The sequence below is a fragment of the Mesocricetus auratus genome, unplaced genomic scaffold, assembly GCF_017639785.1.
Source record: "Mesocricetus auratus isolate SY011 unplaced genomic scaffold, BCM_Maur_2.0 Super-Scaffold_100008, whole genome shotgun sequence".
Lineage (NCBI taxonomy): Eukaryota > Metazoa > Chordata > Mammalia > Rodentia > Cricetidae > Mesocricetus > Mesocricetus auratus.
Genome location: NW_024429192.1, coordinates 83,498,705 through 83,520,860, shown reverse-complemented (window position 1 = coordinate 83,520,860; position 22,156 = coordinate 83,498,705). Strand labels below are relative to the sequence as shown.

The 22,156-nt window shown below is 42.0% G+C and overlaps 1 protein-coding gene across 1 annotated transcript; it reads right to left on the bottom strand.

The window, feature by feature from the left end:
* On the bottom strand, positions 1-18,257 carry LOC101836914 (cytochrome P450 3A31-like). Its single transcript, NM_001281600.1, is given in 15 exon segments — positions 1-504; positions 1,617-1,779; positions 3,206-3,432; positions 4,227-4,387; positions 6,340-6,403; positions 7,387-7,514; positions 10,820-10,869; positions 10,872-10,884; positions 10,886-10,968; positions 11,264-11,352; positions 11,437-11,550; positions 14,199-14,298; positions 15,405-15,457; positions 17,633-17,726; positions 18,129-18,257. Coding segments are annotated over 15 exon segments (1,506 nt in total). The 5' UTR covers positions 18,200-18,257; the 3' UTR covers positions 1-408.
* Between the last annotated feature and the right edge of the window lie 3,899 nt (positions 18,258-22,156).

Genomic DNA, 22,156 nt, shown 5'->3' with positions numbered 1-22,156 from the left:
ACATGCTTAGTGTACATTTATTGTGGAATATTTTTTACAATAAGAGTTGTCATGATGGTTCGTATTTGCTTTTAAAATTATTATTGATCAAATTGCAGAGGCATGGCTACTCTCAAAAGAGCTCAAAAGAAGTTGATGGAGCCAATCAGATGTGCATGGACATGGTCCCATGAGCACCATAGAAGATGAATTTCTCATTCTGTCACTGACTTATTCATTTTACATTAGATGGTACTCTGTGTTAACACTGAGAAAGCTCAATGGGTATACTGAATCCATAACCATGCATCAGAGTCAGTTGATTAAGCCTCATCTTCATTTGCATTTTATTCATGAAGTAAGTTCAAGGTTCCAATTTTCTTAGACACCACATTCTCAAGGAACACAAGAGAAGTCCTTGAGGGAAAGTCACGCTCCAGTTATGATTGCATCCCGTGGCACAACCTTTAAAATAATGGGTTTTTCTGGTTGAAGCATTGCTTTTCGGCTTAATTTCATTGGGATCTGCAATAGTATAATAAAGGTATTGAAAATCAATGAGTGAACCAACAGCAATCCAGAAAAAAGCTATAAAAATTCATGATGATAAAGATTTGTAGAAACATAAAAGTTGCATTTTACGTCATATATTTCAACTTCCTTATTCTCCAAGCTGTGTCAATTAGATCATGAGATACTACATCCAAACCCTGTATTGGGTAAAATGTTGATTGTGAATCTCCTGCATACAGGGCCTGAGATGAAATCATGTTGGTTTATATTATTTCTGTTGTGTTGATTTAGAGTAAAACAGGTATGTTTAACATGTTTGGACCTGGTTATTAGTTATTATGCCATATTTTAAGCCCTGAAAAGCTGTTTTTGGTTTGTTGAAACTTTTAAGTTAACCCTGGGAAGATACATTTCAAGTCAGAGATGAGCTTTTAAAGTCAGACTCCAGGTAAATTAATTTAGGATTTCAGAAATGACCAGACATCATGAGTTTCAGTTTTTGCTTTTTATATGGATGTCATGTAGCCAATGCTGGCTTCAAATTTACTAAGTGGTCAAGGATTACTTAAACTTCTGACCCTCTTGCTTTTGCTTCTTGAGTGCATGGATTTCATGTATGCATCACTACAGCTACTTCTTGCAGTTCTGGGGGGGGGAACAGGGCTTTGTGCATGTTAGGTAAGCACTTTGCCAACTGAGAAATTTCTCAGACCTCATATATGAGTTGTAAATCTCCTCAGTGATTCTAATGTGTAGCCAGTGGTCGACAAGACTTTCAGAGGAGAGCTTCTGTGAGTTCTTGAAGAAGAGTACACAAACATGACAATCACTGCACCTATTGATGGCACATGACATATTCAACCTCCAATTGACAAGACTGGAACTTCAAACAGGATGCATATAATCCTGTCATGCTGACCTTCACTAACTCTTCATAATGATAAAGTTGTATCCTATATTGACACAGAACCAAAGGCCCCTTAGCTCATGTATACAAAATAACTCATTTGCCCATAAAACAAATTATTAAGCCTCAAACAATCATATTTGTTTTTATACACAGAACTTTCAGTAGGAAAAAAGGCTCTCAGAACATTATTTACAAAGATAGTTTTCTCCCTCACCTGTGTTTCTTTACAAGGCTGTAAGGAGAAATTCTGTAGGACTTTAGTGAGAGCAAGTTTCATGTTCATAAGAGCAAATCTCATGCCAATGCAGTTCCTGGGTCCATTCCCAAAGGGCAGGAATATATAAGGATCAATGCTGCCCTTGTTCTCCTTGCTGAACCTGGAGACACACAATAATGATAGGTCAACAAAAGATAGAAGCATAAGAGCTACATACATGAACTTGCTTTCAGACATCTAAACTAGTGACATACAGGTAATTTGGGAAAGGTTCACTGAATTTCTGCTCTCAGAAATTTGGCTCTGAGAATTGTACACTAAAGGTTCTTTCTACCCCCTTTCTCTATAATAGTTTCCATATGTTAGATAAGACAAATGCTATTTGAAAGAAAATGCATCCCATGTGCCCACTAGTGTAATAGTGGTGTCATGGGATAGAGGAAACCAACCACTGTCTGATTGAATTAGAGTTCCAATTCAGAGGAAATTAATGCCTGGTACTATAAATCTGGTCAGAATCCAATGTCTAGGGAGGTCATAGGCTCTAAGGGAGAATGTACTACTGTTGTTTTGCTAAGTGGATATGTTATCAAACTGCCTTATAAATATTTATGTATATACACAAAAATTTGTGCTGATCTCAGCCTTGATCAGAGAAGCTTCTGATTGCAGTGGGAGACAGAATCCCATAACTGGTCAAAATACTGAAAATGAGTGACGGTGGAGTGTTCACTGCTTAATAAGATATCTATATCACCCCTGCAAGGCTCAGGGAACATCTCAGAAGAGAGGGCAGCATAATTAATAGTTGTGGAATGAAAGGGGTACTGTTAAACACTATCATCTAGACATGACACATCCATTGTACTCATGAACTCCCAGCAGCTGTGGTTGCCTACACAAGACTAGACCCATGTTGATTCTTTCCATCATGGATGGGAGAGGGAGCTCATGAGGTGCCACCTCCCTAAAGAACTATTGACAATGAATGATTCGTGGGGTGGGAGGAAGTGAGCTTTTTAGTCTCCAGGAAATAATCTTATACCCATGCTTATGCAAGCAACCCTAATTAAACTCCCAAGTCACAAGAAAACAGGAAGACATGAAAAGAGGAGGAAGACTTGATGGGGAGAAGTAGGATTGAACACCAGTGGAGGGAGAAGAGACAGGGTAATGCGAAGTGAAAATGACCAAAACACATTATATATGGCTGCATTTGTCAATGGATAAAAAAGAAAAAGCAACAGGATGCATCTCTAAACGCTAAAGTCTATTCAGGATAATGCTAGGTTTCATATCTGAAAAGCACATGCCAATTAGACTGAAGGAAAATGAGTTCTTGCATCACACTTAAGTTCATCATTTGCTACTTGAGGGAGAAAGAGAAAAATACTCTTTATTTAAATTCTCATATTTTCTTCTGTCTCTCTTCCCGTCTCCTCCTTTTTCTTCACTTTCTCTGTCATTCTCCTCATAGAATGCAAATGGATGAAAAATCACATTTAGATCATCTTTCCATAAGAGATACCATAGCATATAATACCAGCATAGTTCAGAGTGAGCTCCTACTCCTGTGATTCTGGTACCTTTCAGGGCGGAATTTCTCAGGCTCTGGCCAGTACTGTGGGTCATAGTGAAGAGCAAAAACTGGTACCATCACTATGGAGCCTTTGGGAACAAACACACCATCCATTTCCACATCTTGTTTACAGACTCTCTCAAGTCTACTACCAATTGGGTACAATCTGAGGGTTTCATTCAGCACCATGTCCAGGTACTCCATCTCCATCACCTTATCATAGCTGGGACGTGCCTGGGAAGAAAGGAAAAGATTTGTGCTGAAAATTTACATTAACTTTCAATAGGTCTGCATCGTTCTCAGTAGTATTGAGTTCTCCATAGCTATAAAGCTGCGCTCAGCATTGCAATGGTCCAAGGCACTTATGAGGCATTTTAAAGGGTTTTAAAATTGTTTTATTTTATGTGTGGAGGTGTTTTGCCTACATAAGTATATGTCCACCACATGAGGGCAGTGAGCACAGAAGTCCAAAGAGGGTGTCAGATTTCTTGTAACTGGCATTACTGTCAGCTGAGAGTTGCCATTTAAATGGATCCTCCAACAGAGCATCCCTTACAAAGTGTTTACAATAACTATCACTTGGGGATGGGAAGATATCTCAATTACTGAAGTGTCTACTATGCAAACCTGAGGGACCTGAGTTCAGATACACACCATTCATAAAGCCAGACACAGTGGCACACATCTGTGAGGGTAGGAAGACAGAGAAAGGGCATTGGTCAGATAGCATAGCCAAATTGATAAGCTCAAGGTTCATGGAGAACGCCTGTCTAAAAACATGGTGGAGAGTGATTTAGAATAATCCCGTGTTAGGCCTAAGACCTATATACAAGCATACAAACTTGTGCCTGCACACAGGCACTCACATTCTCTCTCTCTCTCTCTCTCTCTCTCTCTCTCTCTCTCTCTCTCTCTCTCTCTCTCTCTCACACACACACACACACACACACACACACACACACACACCACGCTGTGGGTGATGAGAAGGTGTCTCCTTCTCACTCCTGTTCCAAGCATCATTCAGTCACCTTATTGGGCAGAGCAATATCGATCTCCTCCTGCAGTTTCTTCTGTACATCAGGGTGAGTGGCCAGTAAATACAGGGCGAAGGAAAGTGTGCTGCTGGTGGTGTCGTAGCCAGCAAAAATAAAGATAATTGACTGGGCTATGATCTCCATGTCAGAGAGAGCTGAAAGTAAGAAAATATTTCAGGAAAGTCAGAATGGACCATCACAGAAGAGATGAGGAGAAAATGAAATGAGGCTCCTGTTTCCCTAGAGATAAACATGGAAGCAGTTCAGTGACTATGGGACTGTTCTCACTCTGACATCCATGTGACACATCCAGAGAAGGGGAAGACTGCTTCAGTCAGGATGTCCCATGGTTTATGCTCTGATCCTCATCATCATCAGTGGGGAACTTCAAGACATGGAATTCATTCTGTTTCTAAGATTTATTTCTATTTTTTATTTATGAGTATTTGTGTCTGTCTGGTGGGTTGTTGTTGTTGTGTGTGTGTGTGTGTGTGTGTGTGTGTGTGTGTGTGTGTGTGTGTGTGTGCAGGCATGGTGCCCATGGAGTCCAGAAGGAGGTATATAATCCCCTATAAATGGAGTTTTAGAAGGTTGTGAACTTTCAGAAGTAGGTGCTTGGAACTGAACTCCAGTCCTCTGCTAGATCTTAAGATATTTAATTTTATTTATTTATGTGTGTATGCACATGTATACAAGTGCCCATAGAGGGTAGAAGATGACACTTGGAGCCTATGGAGCTAGAGCTACAGGCAGTTGTTACCCTTTTGCCACGAGTGCTATGACTTTGTATTTGGAAAATTCTTTCTCCCAATTAGTGTAAGTTCTTGCTACTAAATTGAAACTTAAGTGTAAACCCAAAATCAGTGGGTATTTTTAAATTAATAGCTATCTTAGCTATCAAAAATGAAATATAAGGAGAACTAGCTGGGATTCATGAAGCACTGGGTTCAATCCCCAGCTCTGTATAAACTAGGCATGGTAGCATAGAAGTTAAAAGGCAATCCTCAGGCACATCATGAATGTGAGATCAGCCTGGACTACAGGAGACCCAGTCTCAAAAGGAGGAGTATAGACCAATTTGAAGTTAGCTGATCACATGAAAGTGTTTCAAATGGACAAACTGGAGACATTTTGAAGTACAAAATACACGAAACTAGAAGATCATATATATGCAATTATATGTACTAGAAATAAGCAAATACGAAAGAATGCAAGACTCCATTTATATTAGCTACTGATACACACAGGTAGAATAAAGTCTGGAACTCAGATGTCATCATTTTGCAAACACAGCAGTAATAATGATTTTAAATTAAAACAACCATAGATAGGAGACTACAGGGATGGCTCAGTTGGTAAAAGCACTTGCTACACAAGCATGAGGACCTGAGTTTGAATCCTCAGTTCCCATGTAAAAAGTCAAATGTGGCAGCACTCCCCTGTAGCCCCAACTCTGTGAATCACTGGAACTGGCTGTCTGTCACCCTAGCTCCAGGTTGCATAAGACACCCTGTCTTGAGGAAATCGGGCAGAGAGTGATCAAGGAAGACACTTGGTTCCTTCCTCTGACATCCACACACACATAGGGGTATACACATGTGCACACACTCATGCACACACCTGAAAAGGATAAAAATCTATATGTAATTTTTAAGTGTGTATAAGAATTAAGAGAATGTGTTTGTACAAAGAGGCATTCACCAGATGCCACTTATTCAACACACAAAGAAAAGCAAATTTTTACCATAGAGAACACATGTCCACCAGGGGTTCCCACAAAGCATCACTACTGTGTGGGCGCATGTGTCCTGCCTCGATGAGGGATATCTAGGCAGAGTTCCTAGTCAGTGTGCTGGGAAAGACAGAAACAGCCCAGACCTAGATAACACACAGAGACCACTGATGTCTTTCATCATGGCTACCCTTCATGTTTGGAACAAACTTGTGCCCAAGTGCTTCTAGAAAATTCCATGTAGATAATAACCATGTCCTTCATTCAGCAACCCAACAGAGATATTCTGCTAGAAAACCTTCCCAAAGATTTTCTGAGCAACCCGACTACTCCTCAAGAGCTTCCTTGTCCATAGGGCAGGGAGTCCTTGGTTACCTTTGTGGGAGTCTTTGGAATTGTCATGAGAGTTCATCATCAGCTGAAGGAAATCCACTCGGTGCTGGAAGCAGGAAGAGAAGTTGCAAAAATAGAAGGTCAATGGTGAATCAGGGGTGCAGAAGCTTAATGTCGTTTCTGAGAATGTAGCTCCCTTAAATTCAAAGACATGCCTAGTGTTGCTTGAGTCATCAAAGAACAAAAGCAACAGTGGCTAAACCAGGAAGCAATCCAGCTACCATATCAGCTACTTTTAATATAAATTACAATAGAGATAATTTTAAACTATAACTTTGATTTACTGAAAATGTTTTTGAAAGAGATTAAAATAGTATTTCCCTCCATTTTAATCATTTTTATCTACTCTTAGAGAATTTCATACATGTTTATAATGAGATATGGTCATATCCACCCCACTATTTTCTCCATTTGATTCCTTCTATATCCCTTGTAATATTTCTTTCTCCTAGCCTCATGACCTCTTCTTTATAAATAACCCACTGAGTCCAACTGGTGCTGCCCATATATGCCTGGTTGTGGGGCCATCCACTAGTGTACAAGAAACCTACTGGCGGCCATACCTCCCCGCTTTGCAGCCATAAACTACCAATAGTTTCTCAGCAAGGGGTGGGACTTAGAGAGGTCCTCTCTCACCTATGCTGGAGATTTGGCTGTCTTGATCTTGCATAGGCCTTGATCCTTGCCATTTTTTGTTTCAATCCTTATGCAGGGCATTCTAGTTTTCATTCATATTGCTAAGAGTTAATTCCTGGATTATTATCAATCAATTTTTCAAAACTCCATCATCTCTTCTCCCAGAAAAAACAAATGTTCTCTCTCTCCCTCTCTGTCTGTCTGTCTGTCTCTCCCTCTCTCTTCCTCTCTCTCCCTCTCTCTCTCTTCCTCTCTCTCTCTCTCTCTCTTTTTCTCTGAATCTAGCCTTTTCTATCTATCTTTAGTGACAGATGAAGGGAGCACACTGCTCTCATGTTCACAGTCCAGCATGTTATCAAAGCCTGAACGTCTCATGAGACTACTACTTTTTACCTTTTGGTTATAATCCAGGCGATTTTCCTTCGTTTTGTCCACAAATTTTCTGAAAAAACTTATGGAATCCTTTGGGAACATGGAGACATTTAACTTCTCATATATTGGGATGAGGAACGGAAAGAGTACTGGAAAGGATATATTAAAAAATAAGCTTTAGTGGAAAGGCAAGTTTCTTTTAGAGAACTCATGAAGCAATCTAAAGAATAAGACACCAGTGTATCATCCAGAAGCCATTCTTTCTGCGACCTTGTTCACACTGGGCTACCATCATAACGCCCCTTCTGCACTTTGGAGTAGACAAAGGAGCAAATCTGACTCTTGGATTTATCTCTGCTCCTGAGTCTTTGTAGATCCAGAAAGTACAGATAGGGGCCTTTGACATGGTTCAACAACTAAAGGTCCCTGAAGACGAGGCTAACAACCTGAGTTTGACACCTGCATCCCACTCTGTGGAAGGAGAGAACCAACTACTTTAAGTTGTCCTCTGATCTCCACATGCCACACAAACATGAATGGATAACAGCCAGGCAGAAGAGAATAAGCAGGACTTCCAGGGAAAGAGAAGCAGTCTGAGAAGTGAGGCAGAGAGATGCCAGGGAGACCCCAAATAACTCTGACACATGGTACAGAGGAGAGGTAACCAATCCACGTGACAGAATATAGATTAAAGGAAACATGTTAATTTAAGTTGTAAAAGCTACTTGGGAAAAAGCCTATGCTAAGGCCAAGATTTCATAATAAATAATAAATAATAACTATTTGTGAGCTGGCAGCCCAAAGAAAACTTTGATCACATACACACACACACACACACACACACACACACACCACACATAAATAAACAAATAATTCTATTAGCTAATAAATAAGTAATAAAGGAAGAACAGTCAAGATAGCATTTGTTTCTCAACTGGCATGATGTAAAACAAAACTAGCAACAGAAAGGACATGAGGAAAGTCAGAGGTATGTGCAAATTAATCAATACATTAACCAATGGGTAAAAGAAATCTAGGAGGTGATTAAAAATTCTTTTTGATATAGTTTCATAGTACAGTACTTGCCTAGCATGCATGAGATCTTGGGATCTCCTCCACAGAGCAAGGAAGTAGAAATGTCTTGAGAAAGTAAGAAATGAAGATACACAAAGATAGTGCAGAAAGAAAGGCAATGAGGCTTACAGCCTTCATTTTTTTAATCTCAAATAATCAAACTTTACCTTAAAGATACAATTTTAAAACAACTAACAACTAATGGAGAGGTGACTCATTGATAAAACACTTGCCATACAAGCACCTTTTTTGGTACCCAGCATCCTTTTAAAGCCAGGTTCAAAGACAGGAGACCCAAACTCAAAAGGAAAGAAAAATCAAACAATCTCCCTCACTTCCAGAGTCTAGCCTCTAATGAATAAATGTAAATATGTGAACACATATAAGTGTGGATATGGAATTATTCTTCTTTATTATTAAATTTTTTTATTTTTAAGTTTAAATTTAGATTAGAAACACGGTTGGTTCACAAGTCAGTTCCAGGTCCCTCTCCCTTTCCCTTCCCTCCTCCCATGCCCTCCCCCCAACTCCCCCATTATCCCCTCATTTCCCCAGGGAGGGTGAGGCCCTCCATGGGGGTGTCCATAGACTGTCATTTCATCCAGGGCAGGGCCTAGACCCTCCCCTGGAATGATTCTTAAAAGGAGACCAGGAGAGGATGATATTAGGTGTTGAAGAAGCATGGATGTAGGCAAAAGGATAATGAACTGTGTATAGAAAAGATTTGACAGAGAAACTATTAAAACCCTAAATGATGCACCACTGCTAGTTGTACCCAGCACGTACACAAAAAATTACTACAGGGGCTGGAGAGATGGTTCAGCAGTTAGCACTGACTGCTCTACAGAAGACCCAGATTTGACCAGCACCCACATGGCTGCTCTCAACTATCAGGCACTTCATGCATGTGATATATATACATGAAGTAAAACACAAATACACATAACATAAAAATAAATTAATCTTTTAAAAATGTTAAAGTAATTCTTCCATGCAAAAGATATGATCTAAAAGCAGACATTAGCACATCAACTTTGTTTTTCAATTGCATAGGACTAGGGAATGCTAATAATAACCACAGGTCCAGCCTGCAGGGTATCCACTAAGCAGAAATGATCAAAGTCATGGGACAGCCAAGTGGAGAATGGAGGACCTGGAACTCTCCTGCATTTCCAGAAGACACAGAAAATGCTGCAGCCACTGTGGAAAATGTATACTCCACTGTGATATGTTTAAAAGGGGTTACTTTGTGACTCAAGAACTATCCTGAATCTGTATCTCCAAAATATAAAAACAAACACTCAAACATAACCTTATATGCAAATGCTCACAGCAGCAAAATTCAGGTAAACATGCAATACTAACTTCAGTGTCTATCAACGGATATGGAGTATTACTCATTAATAGACATGGGAGACAGTGACACTTGCTTCATGTAATATTGTGCTAAATGATGAAGGCCTGTCGCAGAGATGACAAAGTCTATGATCACATTGATACAACATACCCAGAATGTGTAAATACACAGAAAATGAATTGGTGGTTGCTTAGGTCAGGGCAGCTTGAAGGATGATGGTGCAAATGTTCAGTATGGCTAGATAAAGTACTCCGCAGGTGTCATTGGTAACGTGCCATGTAGACCATCAGTCAATGCAGACGACTGAGTGATTCAAGTGCTGAGAATAAGTGACTGTTGAGTGCTGAGCCCTACGTGAAGCATCTATATCAACAACCCCACCACCACCACAAGGCTCAAGGAACATCATGTGAGAGACTGTGGGAATAAAGTAAGAGCGGAGGAGGCGTGATATGAAAGGCAATACCCTGGACATGGCGTATCCACTCATGAACTTATCACTAGCAGGCAGCACTGACTGGACTCACTGGATGACCAAAAAAGGTAAGGGACATAACTTAGGAGAAAGATGTGTTGAGGTGTCTGATAGAAGTGATAGTTGAGTGTTACTGGTGGGTATAACCAAGATAGATTGTATACCTATATGATATTGTGAAAGGATAAATAAAAGAATTCTAAAACAAAGCCAGGAGTGGTGGCTTAGACTTTTAATCCTAGCACTCAGGAGACAGAGATAGGGGATCACTGTGAGTTCAAGGCCAGCCTGATCTACACAGCAAATTTTAGGCCAGCAATAGCAACACATTGAGATCCTGTCTAAAAGAAAATTTAAGTTCAAAAACAAAATTCAGGGGACACGTATCTTTGAATACACTAAAAATATTGGACTGTTCCTTTAAGGGGGTAAATTATGTGCCAACAGACCTATTACTTTTGGTAAATATGGAAGACAAAGGTAGAACTGACAAACATGATCACAGACAAGATCAGTGGGTCAAAAGCCAGAAGAACCATCAAACATACCTACGGACAAGAACAATGGATCAAAAAAATCAAATCTTAACAGCTTCCTGGCCTTTTCCACAAAAGGGTCCTTTGGGTTGTTGAGAGAATCGACGCTCACACCAAATGCCGTGCTTGTGATCACATCCATGCTGTAGGCCCCAAACACTCTGAGCAGAGGGAGACATGGAAATTTAACACATGTAGCAAGAAGCCTGGAATAATTCATATTCTTGGGCAAGACAGGGACAACCACCTCAGCACTGACCAAGCTCCTTCCTCTCCTACCAACCCTCTACCTTTGTGACCTTGGCACTATCATGTTTGTTTCTACTGTGTATTTTGCCATCTGGTGTCTAAAGGGGAAGAAGGAGCAGCTGGTCCATGGGAGACACACAGATGGATGACCCTTCTGCCCCGTTGCCCCTCCTCTCCCAGAACCGCAGGGGATGCACCGCTACTTACTCTTTCGTGGTGACAGGGTTGCCTTTCTCTGCCTCTCTTCTCAAGAATTTCACCAAAATATCTCCGTACTGTTCAATGATGGGGAACATCTAAGCACAAAGCACAAAGGCATCCATAGTTAGGTGTGGAGACTCAAGCCACACAAGCATTTCAACATAAAGTATTTGAGTCACCTCTTTGAGTTTTCCACTGGTGAAGGTGGGAGACAGCAAGGCTCGAATCCTCTTCCACTCCTCATCCTTAGATATAGAGACGGCTTTACTCATTATCCCCACTGGGCCAAAATCCTATAGTCCAAAAAAATACAATTATTGCTCCCTGTAAGTCCAGAACTTTCCATGGTTGCAACAGTGCTAGTTGCACTGTTGTGTAACAATTAGTTCCTGACTTTTTACTATGGATCAAGTCTCATGTTAGATACAAAAAAGTCAGAATTTCCTCATAGCCTATAATAAACCAGGTGCTCACTGGGTTGCCTGTTGAGCTTTCAAGCTTTTATATTCCAGGATCCTTCTAAATGTAAATCTCTCTATGGTTGGAAAATTAGTTCTAAGGGTGGGGGTGAAGATGGGAAGAAGACTTAGTAGATTCTCCAGAGCTATGCAGATAATGAATGGCTTGAGAACAGATAGAAAGTTCACTTTGCATCAGACAAGTTCTCCAGTTCTGTATTTACAATATAAGTGATGTGAAAAGGATGTCTTGATATGGTGTGTGTGTGTGTGTGTGTGTGAGAGAGAGAGAGAGAGAGAGAGAGAGAGAGAGAGAGAGAGAGAGAGAGTTGTGTGTGAGAGAGCGTCTGTCTGTAGACTATAATGCTGGTGTGAAAGCTCATGTCTTCTCATTTGGACACCAGAGGTCTGGCATCTTCCTCTATAACTCTCTACTGCATATTTTGAGGCAGAGCCTCTCATTGAATGTAGAAGGCTCTGGTTTTGCTAGCGAAGCTAGTCATCAATCCCCTAGGATCTACCTATTTCCAAACACAGCTGTGAAGTAACACATGCCTGCTGCTACGCCCAGCTTTTACGTGGATTCTAGGGATCCAAACTCAGGTCCTTTACCCACTGAGCCATCTCCCCAGCCCTGAGACACTTAAAGATTTGATGTTTGGGTCTTTTTTCAGTTTATTTTAGTATTTCATGTACGATGTATGTATGTGCATAAAAGCATGCATATGAGCATGCAGTGCATTCAGAGACCAAGGGAGGGAGTTGGATCTCCTAAAGCAGGAGGTACAGGGAATCATGAGCCACTGGATGTGGATGCAGGCAACAAACCTCCCATCCTCTTTCAAAGCTTTCAGCCACTAGGCCATCTCTCTGGCCCCTGGTTTCTTTGGTTTGGGGGTTGTTTGTTTCGGAATTATTCTGTAGAAATCATTATTCCTTAATTCTTTATGCAGTGATAAAAGGGAAAATATAATTCTATTTCCCTAGTAGGAACTTCCTTCTATATTCCACACTTATAATCTATGCTAATTGGAGTCTTCCAACTGCCCTTATAGTAAAGCAATTAGCACAACAAGAAGAAATGGAAATGGCTTCCACTTGAAGGGCAGCTGCAAACAAGACCTTCAGCCAACTTCACCAAATGACCAAAGGCTGAATGAGGGCCAGAGAGATGGCTCAGTAGGTAAGGGTGCTTGCTGCTAAGCCCAACAACCTGGGTTCAATTCCAGGACACATAAGGTAGAGGAGAGAACCAATAGGTTTTCCAGATAGAACAGTGGGATCACCATGTTTCACACACACACACACACACACACACACACACACACACACACACACACACAAAGATAGGGAACATTGAATTAAGTATCCTACGTTAAACAATAATAAATATAAGTAAAGCCATAGATTTAAGAGCTAATCTAAAAGGATATAATTTGTACAGAAGCAAATCCACACAGAAGGGCCAGGTAAACAGTCATCAGACTTGACCCTGACTGCACAATTTATTGGGAAGGAAAATGGATACAAAAGGAGAGAAGGAGACAGGCCCTGCATGGTAGCTAATGGGCTAGGAAGAGGGAATTGCATGGTCAAGGAGCCACTCTGTAGTCTCAGAGTTTGTCACCACACAAATCTAGACCTGTGAGAAACTGTACTGCACCACACAGACATAAAAAAGGACCCATGACACAGGAAATGTAAGCACAATCTAGATGAGAAAGTGTCCATCTACAACTAGATTACAATAATATAGTATGTATATTCTAAATACCTAGACTCTGCTTGTATATTATTATGGAAGCCACTATGAATATATATTTATTTCATTTTTTAATTAAAGAAGTAGCCAGGCAGTGGTGTTGCACACCTTTATGCCAGTATTCAGGAAGCAGAGGAAGGCAGTTATCTGTGAGTTTGAGACCAGCCTGGTCTATAAAGTGAATTCTAGGGCAGCCAAGGCTACATGAGAAACCCTGCCTTGAAAAAGAAAAAGGGGGAGCTAACTACCCAGTCTTGCTAGGCAGCACTGGCAGACGCCCTTAATCCTAGCACTTGGCAAGCAGAGGCAGGTAAAGGCAGGTAGATCACTGAGTTGGGGCCATCCAGGTCTACAGAGAGGGTTTCAAAAGAGTTAGGGCTACATAGAGAAAACCTGTCTCTAAAACTCAAAACAAACAAACAAAAAATTTCAATAAGCAAAATAAAAAGTTTGCATTATGAAAAAGGGGAGGCTTGGTGGACGGTCACAGCTAAGGGTGCTGCTCCTCTGCTGGAGGACTCAAGTTCAGTTCCCAGCACCCATGTCAGTCCCTCCAACTGCTGGCAACACCAGCTTCGGGGGATCTCACTCCCTGTTTTGGCCTCCACAGGAGCCTACACACATATGGCATTCACTCATATAGACACACACATATATACACATAAGTAAAAATAACAAAAATGAATCTTCAAATGTTTTCAGATTAAAAAAAGTTACCTACCCGTCGGTTTGTGAAGATAGAATAGCATTCCTTCACGAGTACGTTCTTGATCATCTCTGTGTCCGTGACAGTAAACAGGGGTCTTTGACCTTCAAACAACCTGTGTGGGGAAACAGCTGATCAACGTGGGCCAGGCTCTGAAGTGGTAGCCCAAATTCAGACTTTGATCCTCATGTTACGTGACCCTACTTTAATTATACAGTATGTTGTCACAGGAGATCAGTCTAGATCTGTATCATAGCACATGTCCCTCTTACGGGAAGGGAAAACCACCCTTAGCTTGAATTAAAACATAAACAACAAAATCTCTACATTTGCAAAGATAAGTATCTTTTACCAAGTCCTTAGTTATGTTCCCCTGTCCCTGCTTCCAAAGGACATGTTAAAGTCAACACTGAGGTGAGAGAGCATGAGGTGGAGGGCTTCTAAGGGGAAATAAGTGAACGTGGCACAGAGAAGGCATCACAAGTGTGTGCAATCCAGGCTGCCCTTGAACTCATGATGCTCCTGCCTCCGCATCCCTCAGTAAACCCTATCAACATGTGCCACACACTTGTTAGAGCAGATTAGGGGGATGTGAAACAGTGCCTTTCGTGGAGTGAAAAGGAAGTTTCAAGAAGAGAAACATTGAGATGAGACCACCGAATAAAACGAAAGGCCCTGCTAGGCATGGTGGTCCATGTCTTCAGTCCCAGTACTCAGAGGCAGAGGCAGGCAGAGCTCTGTGACTTTGAAGCCAACTTGGTCTACAGAGCGACTTTCAGGACAGCCAGGACTGTTACACAGAGAAAAACCCTGTCTCAAAAACATAATAAAATAAAAAATAAGAAACACGCAATTGGCCCAGAGTCCATAGAGCATTTTTTTTTGGTTTTACGAGACAGGGTTTCTCTGTATTGTTTTGGAGGCCGGTCTAGCCTGGCCTCGAACTCACAGAGATTCGCCTGCCTCTGCCTCTCGAGTGCTGGGATTAAAGGTGTGCGCCATCACCGCCCGGCTCCATAGAGCATTTCAAAGCCTGTTGAAAGCCTCAGTATGCAATGTTCTCCAGATAAGTAGGCCTGTGAACCATGGCACCAATGACACCTGTCATCACCGTTACGACAGAGAGGTGCATTACTACAATTCTGGGCAGGCATTGTCCTTCCACAAGTGGATCATATCCTCCTAAAAAGTCAACTCCATGGAATTCTCCAGAATACTCACCCCCATATTTTTCCATACTTTTTATGGCACTCGATATCAAATGTCCATATACCCTACAAAGAGAAATAGCATAGAATCAATTATTGTCCTGTATGTACCAGCCCTTTTGTAGCCAGGGAACCAAACCCTCAATCCCATGAATTGAGGGCTACTGTTTCTGACAGAGAAAAGTTCTCCAGTAACTTTAGTGGCACCAGCATGATGACTCAGTGGGTAAAGGCAGAGTGTTCGAGGAGGACATGTGACACCTTCCTGTGACCTCTGCATGCACAGTCATAGACATACACACGCGCACAGCACCAGATACACGCACCACACACACAAGGATAATGGTGATAAATTATTTTAAAGAGTGTGTGAGACAAGCACAGAATCTTTAAGAAGAAAACCACCTTCCTGTGGCCTCTTAAGCACAAGCTTTGCCACTCGCTCTCAAGATGTGAGCTTGGGAATGTCTCTTGTGGACTGACCCCGGGCCGTGGGTCAAAGCAGGTTTGTCACAAATGATCCATAAATGTGGCATATCACATGCTTATTCCTGAAGTTTCTAAAAATTTTGTTAAGTCATCCTTTCCCTAGTGGTTTTGCCTTTATCAAATCTTGAACAGGAACTACAAAACACATTGTGTAGTCAAGTGTCCTAGGTGACTGACAGCTGTCATCCTGTCTCAGTTATTCACATTTGCTGCTCAGATTCATGCCCAGGATGCTGTCTTTAAAGGAAGAGAAGCAAGTGTAGGTACATTTCAGCAGTAGAGAACTTGCCCTGGCATGTAGAGGGCCCTGGATTTCATTCTCAGCCCCACAAAAACAAAACAGAAGTAAAACCTGGTATTAGGGCTGGAGATGTGATCCACCAGTTAAGAGCACTGGCTGATCTTGCCAAGGGTCCAAGCTCTGTCCCCAGCCCCCACATGCAACATCTCACAACCATCTGTAACTCTGGCTTCAGGGAATCCAATGCCCTCTTCTGGCCTCTGAAGGAACTACACTTGTAATAGTATGCACACATATATGAATAAAAATCTTCTTCCTAAAAGAATCAGTCCTTAACCAGGACCTCCATTCTGAAAGGAAGAGAATGAAGCAAAATACTCTAGTTCTCAAGAACCCAGGCATGCCATGAATGGTGAATGATGGGGATACAGTCATGGGAATAACTTTAGGGGTTTAATAATCATTTAGAGAACCTAAGTACATGAAAAGTCCCCCAAATGTGTGTGTGTAGGTCTGTGGTAAGCTAATGCTTCAAAAATATTCAGTAAGAAGAAAAAATGTTGCTCATGAACCCAGATACAAGGAGGAGAATTTTAATCTAGTGCATACAGGTTGATGTCCTTGCAGCTGGAAACCACTCCAAGATTTTCTTCAAATGAGTATAGAAGTACCATGTCAGAATCTGCACTGGTTAAGAAACAAAATTCTTTTTGCTCATAAAGGTTGAGCATCATGTCCTCAATATGAAGATTAAATGGGCTGGAGATCACCATGTTTCACCTCAGGCAAACTTGAGGCTTAGTAAACTGACATCAGGGCCAGTGAGATGGCTTCAAATGAGATGGCACTTGTCACCAAGCCTGATAACCTGAGATTCATCCCTAGGACTCATGTGGTAGAAAGAGAAAACTGACTCCCACAAGTTGTCCTTTGACCTGCACGTGTATGCTGTGTTACATACACACAGTCACCCCAAAATAATAAATATGGGGGAATGTTGGCAATGGGAGCTGTGGTAATGGTTCTGTGGGAAAAGCACACCCTAAAAACTAGTTTGGATCTACAGTATCTGTGCAAATGCCAGGCTGGGGTAAAACCCTTAGTAGTCCCCACTTGGAGGAGGCAGAGTCAAGGGTCCCTGGAACAAGCTGGCCAGATGAACAATTGAGAGACCCTGCCTCAAAGTATAAAGTGAAGAGCAATCAAGAAGACACCCAGTATCCACCACTGGCCTCTCTATGCACACACACATCCATATGCATATGCACACATACAGTGACTCACACATGCAAATACATGTATACACACTATAAACACACATACACATGAACATTTGATAGTTTTAAGTGGGCAATAGAGCCCCCAAGGAACCACTGGACATTCTCTAGCATCATGAGAACACACTGCATGGAGACCTGAAGTCTCAGAGTTTCCTCCCAGGGAACATTTAATAGAACTAAACCATTATTGACCATCAGGGAAGCTCTATGGGTAGTTCGATCAAAACTCACCTTGTAGTAATTCAATACATTTCCTAAAAACGGCAGAGGTTTGGGCCCAGGAATTCCCTGTTTCTTAAAAATGTCATATTTATGCGTCCCAAGTCTATAAAGTGAAACAGAAAACCTTGTAACCACACATACAGAAGACGGGAAATAAACATGAACAAAACCGAAAAATAAAGTAAATCAACATGTAATAACAATATGTAATTTTAAAATGCTTTTACAAGAGTTAACTTCAACTTCCGCTATCACTTCCAAACTTTTATTCTAATGCCTGTGGAGGGCATCAGACCCCCCTGGAACTGTAGATACAGAGTCACATATGGGTGGTGGGATTCTAACCCGGGTCCAGTAGAAGAGCAGTCAGTGCTCTTAACCACTGATCCACCTCTATCCCCTGCTTCTGATATCACTTTTGACCTTCCAGACAATTCCAGAATGTAGGTCTCAGTATAATCCCAATCCAATGACACAGTGGGGAGGGACTTTGGTGGTTCCTCACCGGTATAGGAGCACCAGACTGATGGCCAGGAGGACCCAGGTTTCCAGTGAGAGAACTGAAGTCAGGTCCATCGTTGCTTCTCTGTCAGCAATGTACCCCTCTGTGTTCTCTCTCCAGCTGTGAGTGCCACCCTTTGCAGGGCTTTCCTTCTTGTCAGCGGTGCTGGAGTGTGCCCAGCCTGCACATTTATAATCTGGGAAGATGGGTGGGTTCAGGGATCCAGCCATCTGGACTTTGATATCCTCTTGACTTTGGCAGATCATAAAGTTCATACACAGACTATTTTGATCTCCTGTGAGTTAACATTCTGTGAAGAATCGGTAAACAGTGTGCCCATTTCAGGAACACCAAACATTCTTCCTTTTAATCAAAACTTCAAGCAAACTCACTGACATGAAATGTCCTCTCATCAAGGTTGCCTCCATTCAAAAATACATGAAATGAAGCCCAAATAGGGCCATCTGCATGCAGATCATTACAGAATGTCTTTGTTCCTCCCTGGAAGATAGTTTGTCATTTTTGACAACTCAACTCAGCAAAAACAATAGCAGTCTGTTAGAGTCTTCCTCACCTGTGCCCATAACAAATAAAGTCACTTCTCCCAAGGTATGACTCCCACACATTCACCATCTCCTTCTAGACCTCCACTGAGGGTCTCCTGTATGTTCCCCTTATTAGATTCGGAGACTATTATGGGCAGTAAGCACCACTGTGTTTGAGTTGGGCAAGTTGGCTGGGTCTAGCACGCTGCAATAGATGAGTCACTCCACACAGTTCAATGAGGTCATGTTTTATAGAGGGGGGAGCTGATACTCAAGGAACTGACAGCTCTGGGTCACAACAAGAGACTGTATAGAATGCTAATATGAACTGGGGATGGGCAAATCCCTCTGAGAAGTTGCTTGTAAATGTTAGGGGAGGTTTTTTGAAGTGATGAAAATGTTCTAAAAAGAATCACCGACTGAGTAGGTTCTATAGAACCACATTTAAAATGATTGAAAATCACACTGTAAATGGGTAAATCGTGCAGTGTGTGAATTATGCATACCAAGAAAGCCGATGTGTTGTGTAAAGTCTTTATTTTTATCTGAGACTACTGATGTTTGTTTGATTGTACGTTTGAGAGAAAAGAGAGTCTAGGAGGAGTGATAAGAATCAGATGGTAGAGTGACAGCTTAGCAGTCACAAAACCTAGGCTCCATCCTCAGCACCAATTAATTGGTAGTGCACCTCTGTAATCCCAGAACTCAGGGAGCAGAGGCAGGGGGGTCAGAAGTTCAGAGAGAAAGTTCAAAGCTACATAGAGAGTTTGAGGTCAGCCTTGGCTACATGAGACCCTGTCTTGGGGAAAAAGAAAATACAACAAAACCAAATTCCTCTACTCCTTCTATCCACCAAAATTCAACACTTGCCACTCCATGATAGTGGTCATCATGAAAAAGGGGACAGACCTTATTACATACTGATGAACTATTGGCACCTAAGAGATTCTGGGAAGTGGGAGGCATTGTATTCAGCTGTGTGCCCAGTGGTGACTGGTGAGCCCACAGGCTCTAATGAAGAGTTCTAAGCCCATAGTCACACAGATGGCACTATTAAAGTCTGCAGGGAAGGAGTGAGGCTGACAAGGGTAGGAGGGAAATAAGAGAGAAGGGGGGAAATTAGCCAGAATGCATTACATATATGTTTATATTCGTCAGACAACAAAATGTATTATTTAAAATAAGTACAGTATGGTACTCTGGGTTGGGGGTATGGCACAGTTGAGAGACTACTTTCCTAGTATGCACAAAGCCCTAGACTGAATCATCAACACCACATAACAGGGCCTGGTATTGGTTCTAATGCCTGCACTCCAGAGGTAGAGACTGGAAGACCAGAAGTTCAAGGGCATTCTTGGCTACATAGCAAGTCTGAGGCTAACCTGGGCTACAGTGTGAGATCCTGTATTTTTTTTAAAAAGTACATGGGTCTTCAATAAGGAAATCATTTGATAAGAAACTCCAGGTGTTTGGGAACATTCCTTTAGTATACAGTATTGCATCTGCATGTTTTCTGCATATACAATTCCATCTTATGGAAGTAAACAGCAGAAATGCTGTCTGGGAATGTATTTCAGTGGTAGAGCACATAAACAGAATGCATGGTACCTTATATTCCATCCCTTTCAGCAGGAGGAAATCCCAAAACCATCTGCAATGTAATACTTTGATGTGGGTGAGATGGCTGACTGGTAAAGGTGCTTACTGTCCAAACCTGATGACCTGAGTTTGACCCCTGGGACCTACATGGTAGATGGAAAGAATCAACTCTTACAGGATGTCTTCTGGCCTCCACATGCATGCCATACACAGTCACACACAACAAAGTAGTCATCAACCTTATCATCAGGGAGGGGCTATTAATGTAGTCTCTCCACTATTGCTTTGTTTGCCAGTTGGTGTTATCCTTGTAGATCTCTGGAGATCTCACTAGTGTCAGCTCTCTCCATCTATTATGGTATCTCTCATCCTGCTCTACTCTATTCTTACCTCAACTCAATCAACCTTCCTGCTCCCCCATGACTTCATCTCCCCTCCTCTTATCCCCATCTCTTTTTCCTGGTTCCCTCTCCCCTCCCCCAATGTTCCCAATCTGCTCACGAGATCTTGCCTCATTCCACTTCTCTGGGGTATCATGCATGTCTCTTGGGGACCTCCCTGTCTCCCAGACTCACTGGCACTGAGATATAGGCTGACACTCCCAAGATCCATGTCTAAAATCCATATATGAATGAGTACATACCATGTTTGTCTTTTTGTTTCTTCTAGTGCCATCCATTTGCCTGCGAATTTCAAGATTCCATTGTTTTTTTTCCACTGAGTAGTACTCCATTGTGTAAATGTACCACATTTTCCTTATCCATTCTTCAGTTGAGGGGCATCTAGATTGCTTCCAGTATCTAGCTATTACATATAATGCTGCTATGAACATAGTGGAACACCTTGTTGTGTGAATGGGCATCTTTCGGGTATATGCCTAAGAGTGGAATTGCTGGGTCTTGTGGTAGACTGATTTCCATGAGGAATGTCCATACTGATTTCCAAAGTGGCTGTACGAGTTGGCACTCCCATCAACAGTGAAGGAGTGTTCCCTCTTTTCCACATCCTCTCCAGCATAAACCGTCATTGGTGTTTGTGATTTCACTCAGGGCAGGGTCCAGTCACTCCCCTAAGAGTCCAGGCTGAGAGAGTATCTCTCTTTGTGTTATGGACACCCAAAGTCCATTTGTATGCCAGGGATATACACTGATCTACTGCCCAGGGCCCCATAGGTTGCCCAAGCCTCCTCACTGACTCTCACACACAGGGGGTCTGGATCAGTCCCATGCTGGCCTCCAGCTGTCAGTCTGGGGTCCAAGAGTTCCGCCTTGTTCAGATCAGCTGTGTCTTCTGGTTTCGCCAGCCCATTCTTTGCCAATTTGCTCATCGCTCCTCTCTCTCTCTCTGTCACTGGGTTCCATGGGTTCAGTTCAGTGTTTAACTATGGGTGTTACCTCTGCTTCCACCAGTCACTGGATAAAGGTTCTAGGGTGGCATATAGGGTAGACATCAAGTTCATTATCAGGAATGGGCATTTAAGATGGTCTCTCCAGTATTGCTTAGCTTGCCAGTTGGTATCATCCCTTTAGACCACTAGAGGTCTCACTGGTGCCAAATCTCTCTTCTAGCCTATGACTCCCTTTATTATATTTCTCATCCTGTTCTCCCCCTATCCTATCCCCCACTCAACCTTCCTGTTCCCCCATGACCTACTCTCTCTTCCTCTTCTCCCCCTCTCTTCTTCCCAGCTCCCATTCCCCCCACACCTCTCGCCATGTTCCCAATCTGTTCAGAAGATCTTGCCTTGTTCTTAATTTCAATAATTTTCATATCAACATGAGGCAAAGACTGTAAAAAGTATTCTTCCACAAAGTCAGCTCCAAAGAGCAAGGCATGAAACAGTATGACATTAAACAGAATGAAACACCACTGGTGAGTTCGAAGTCT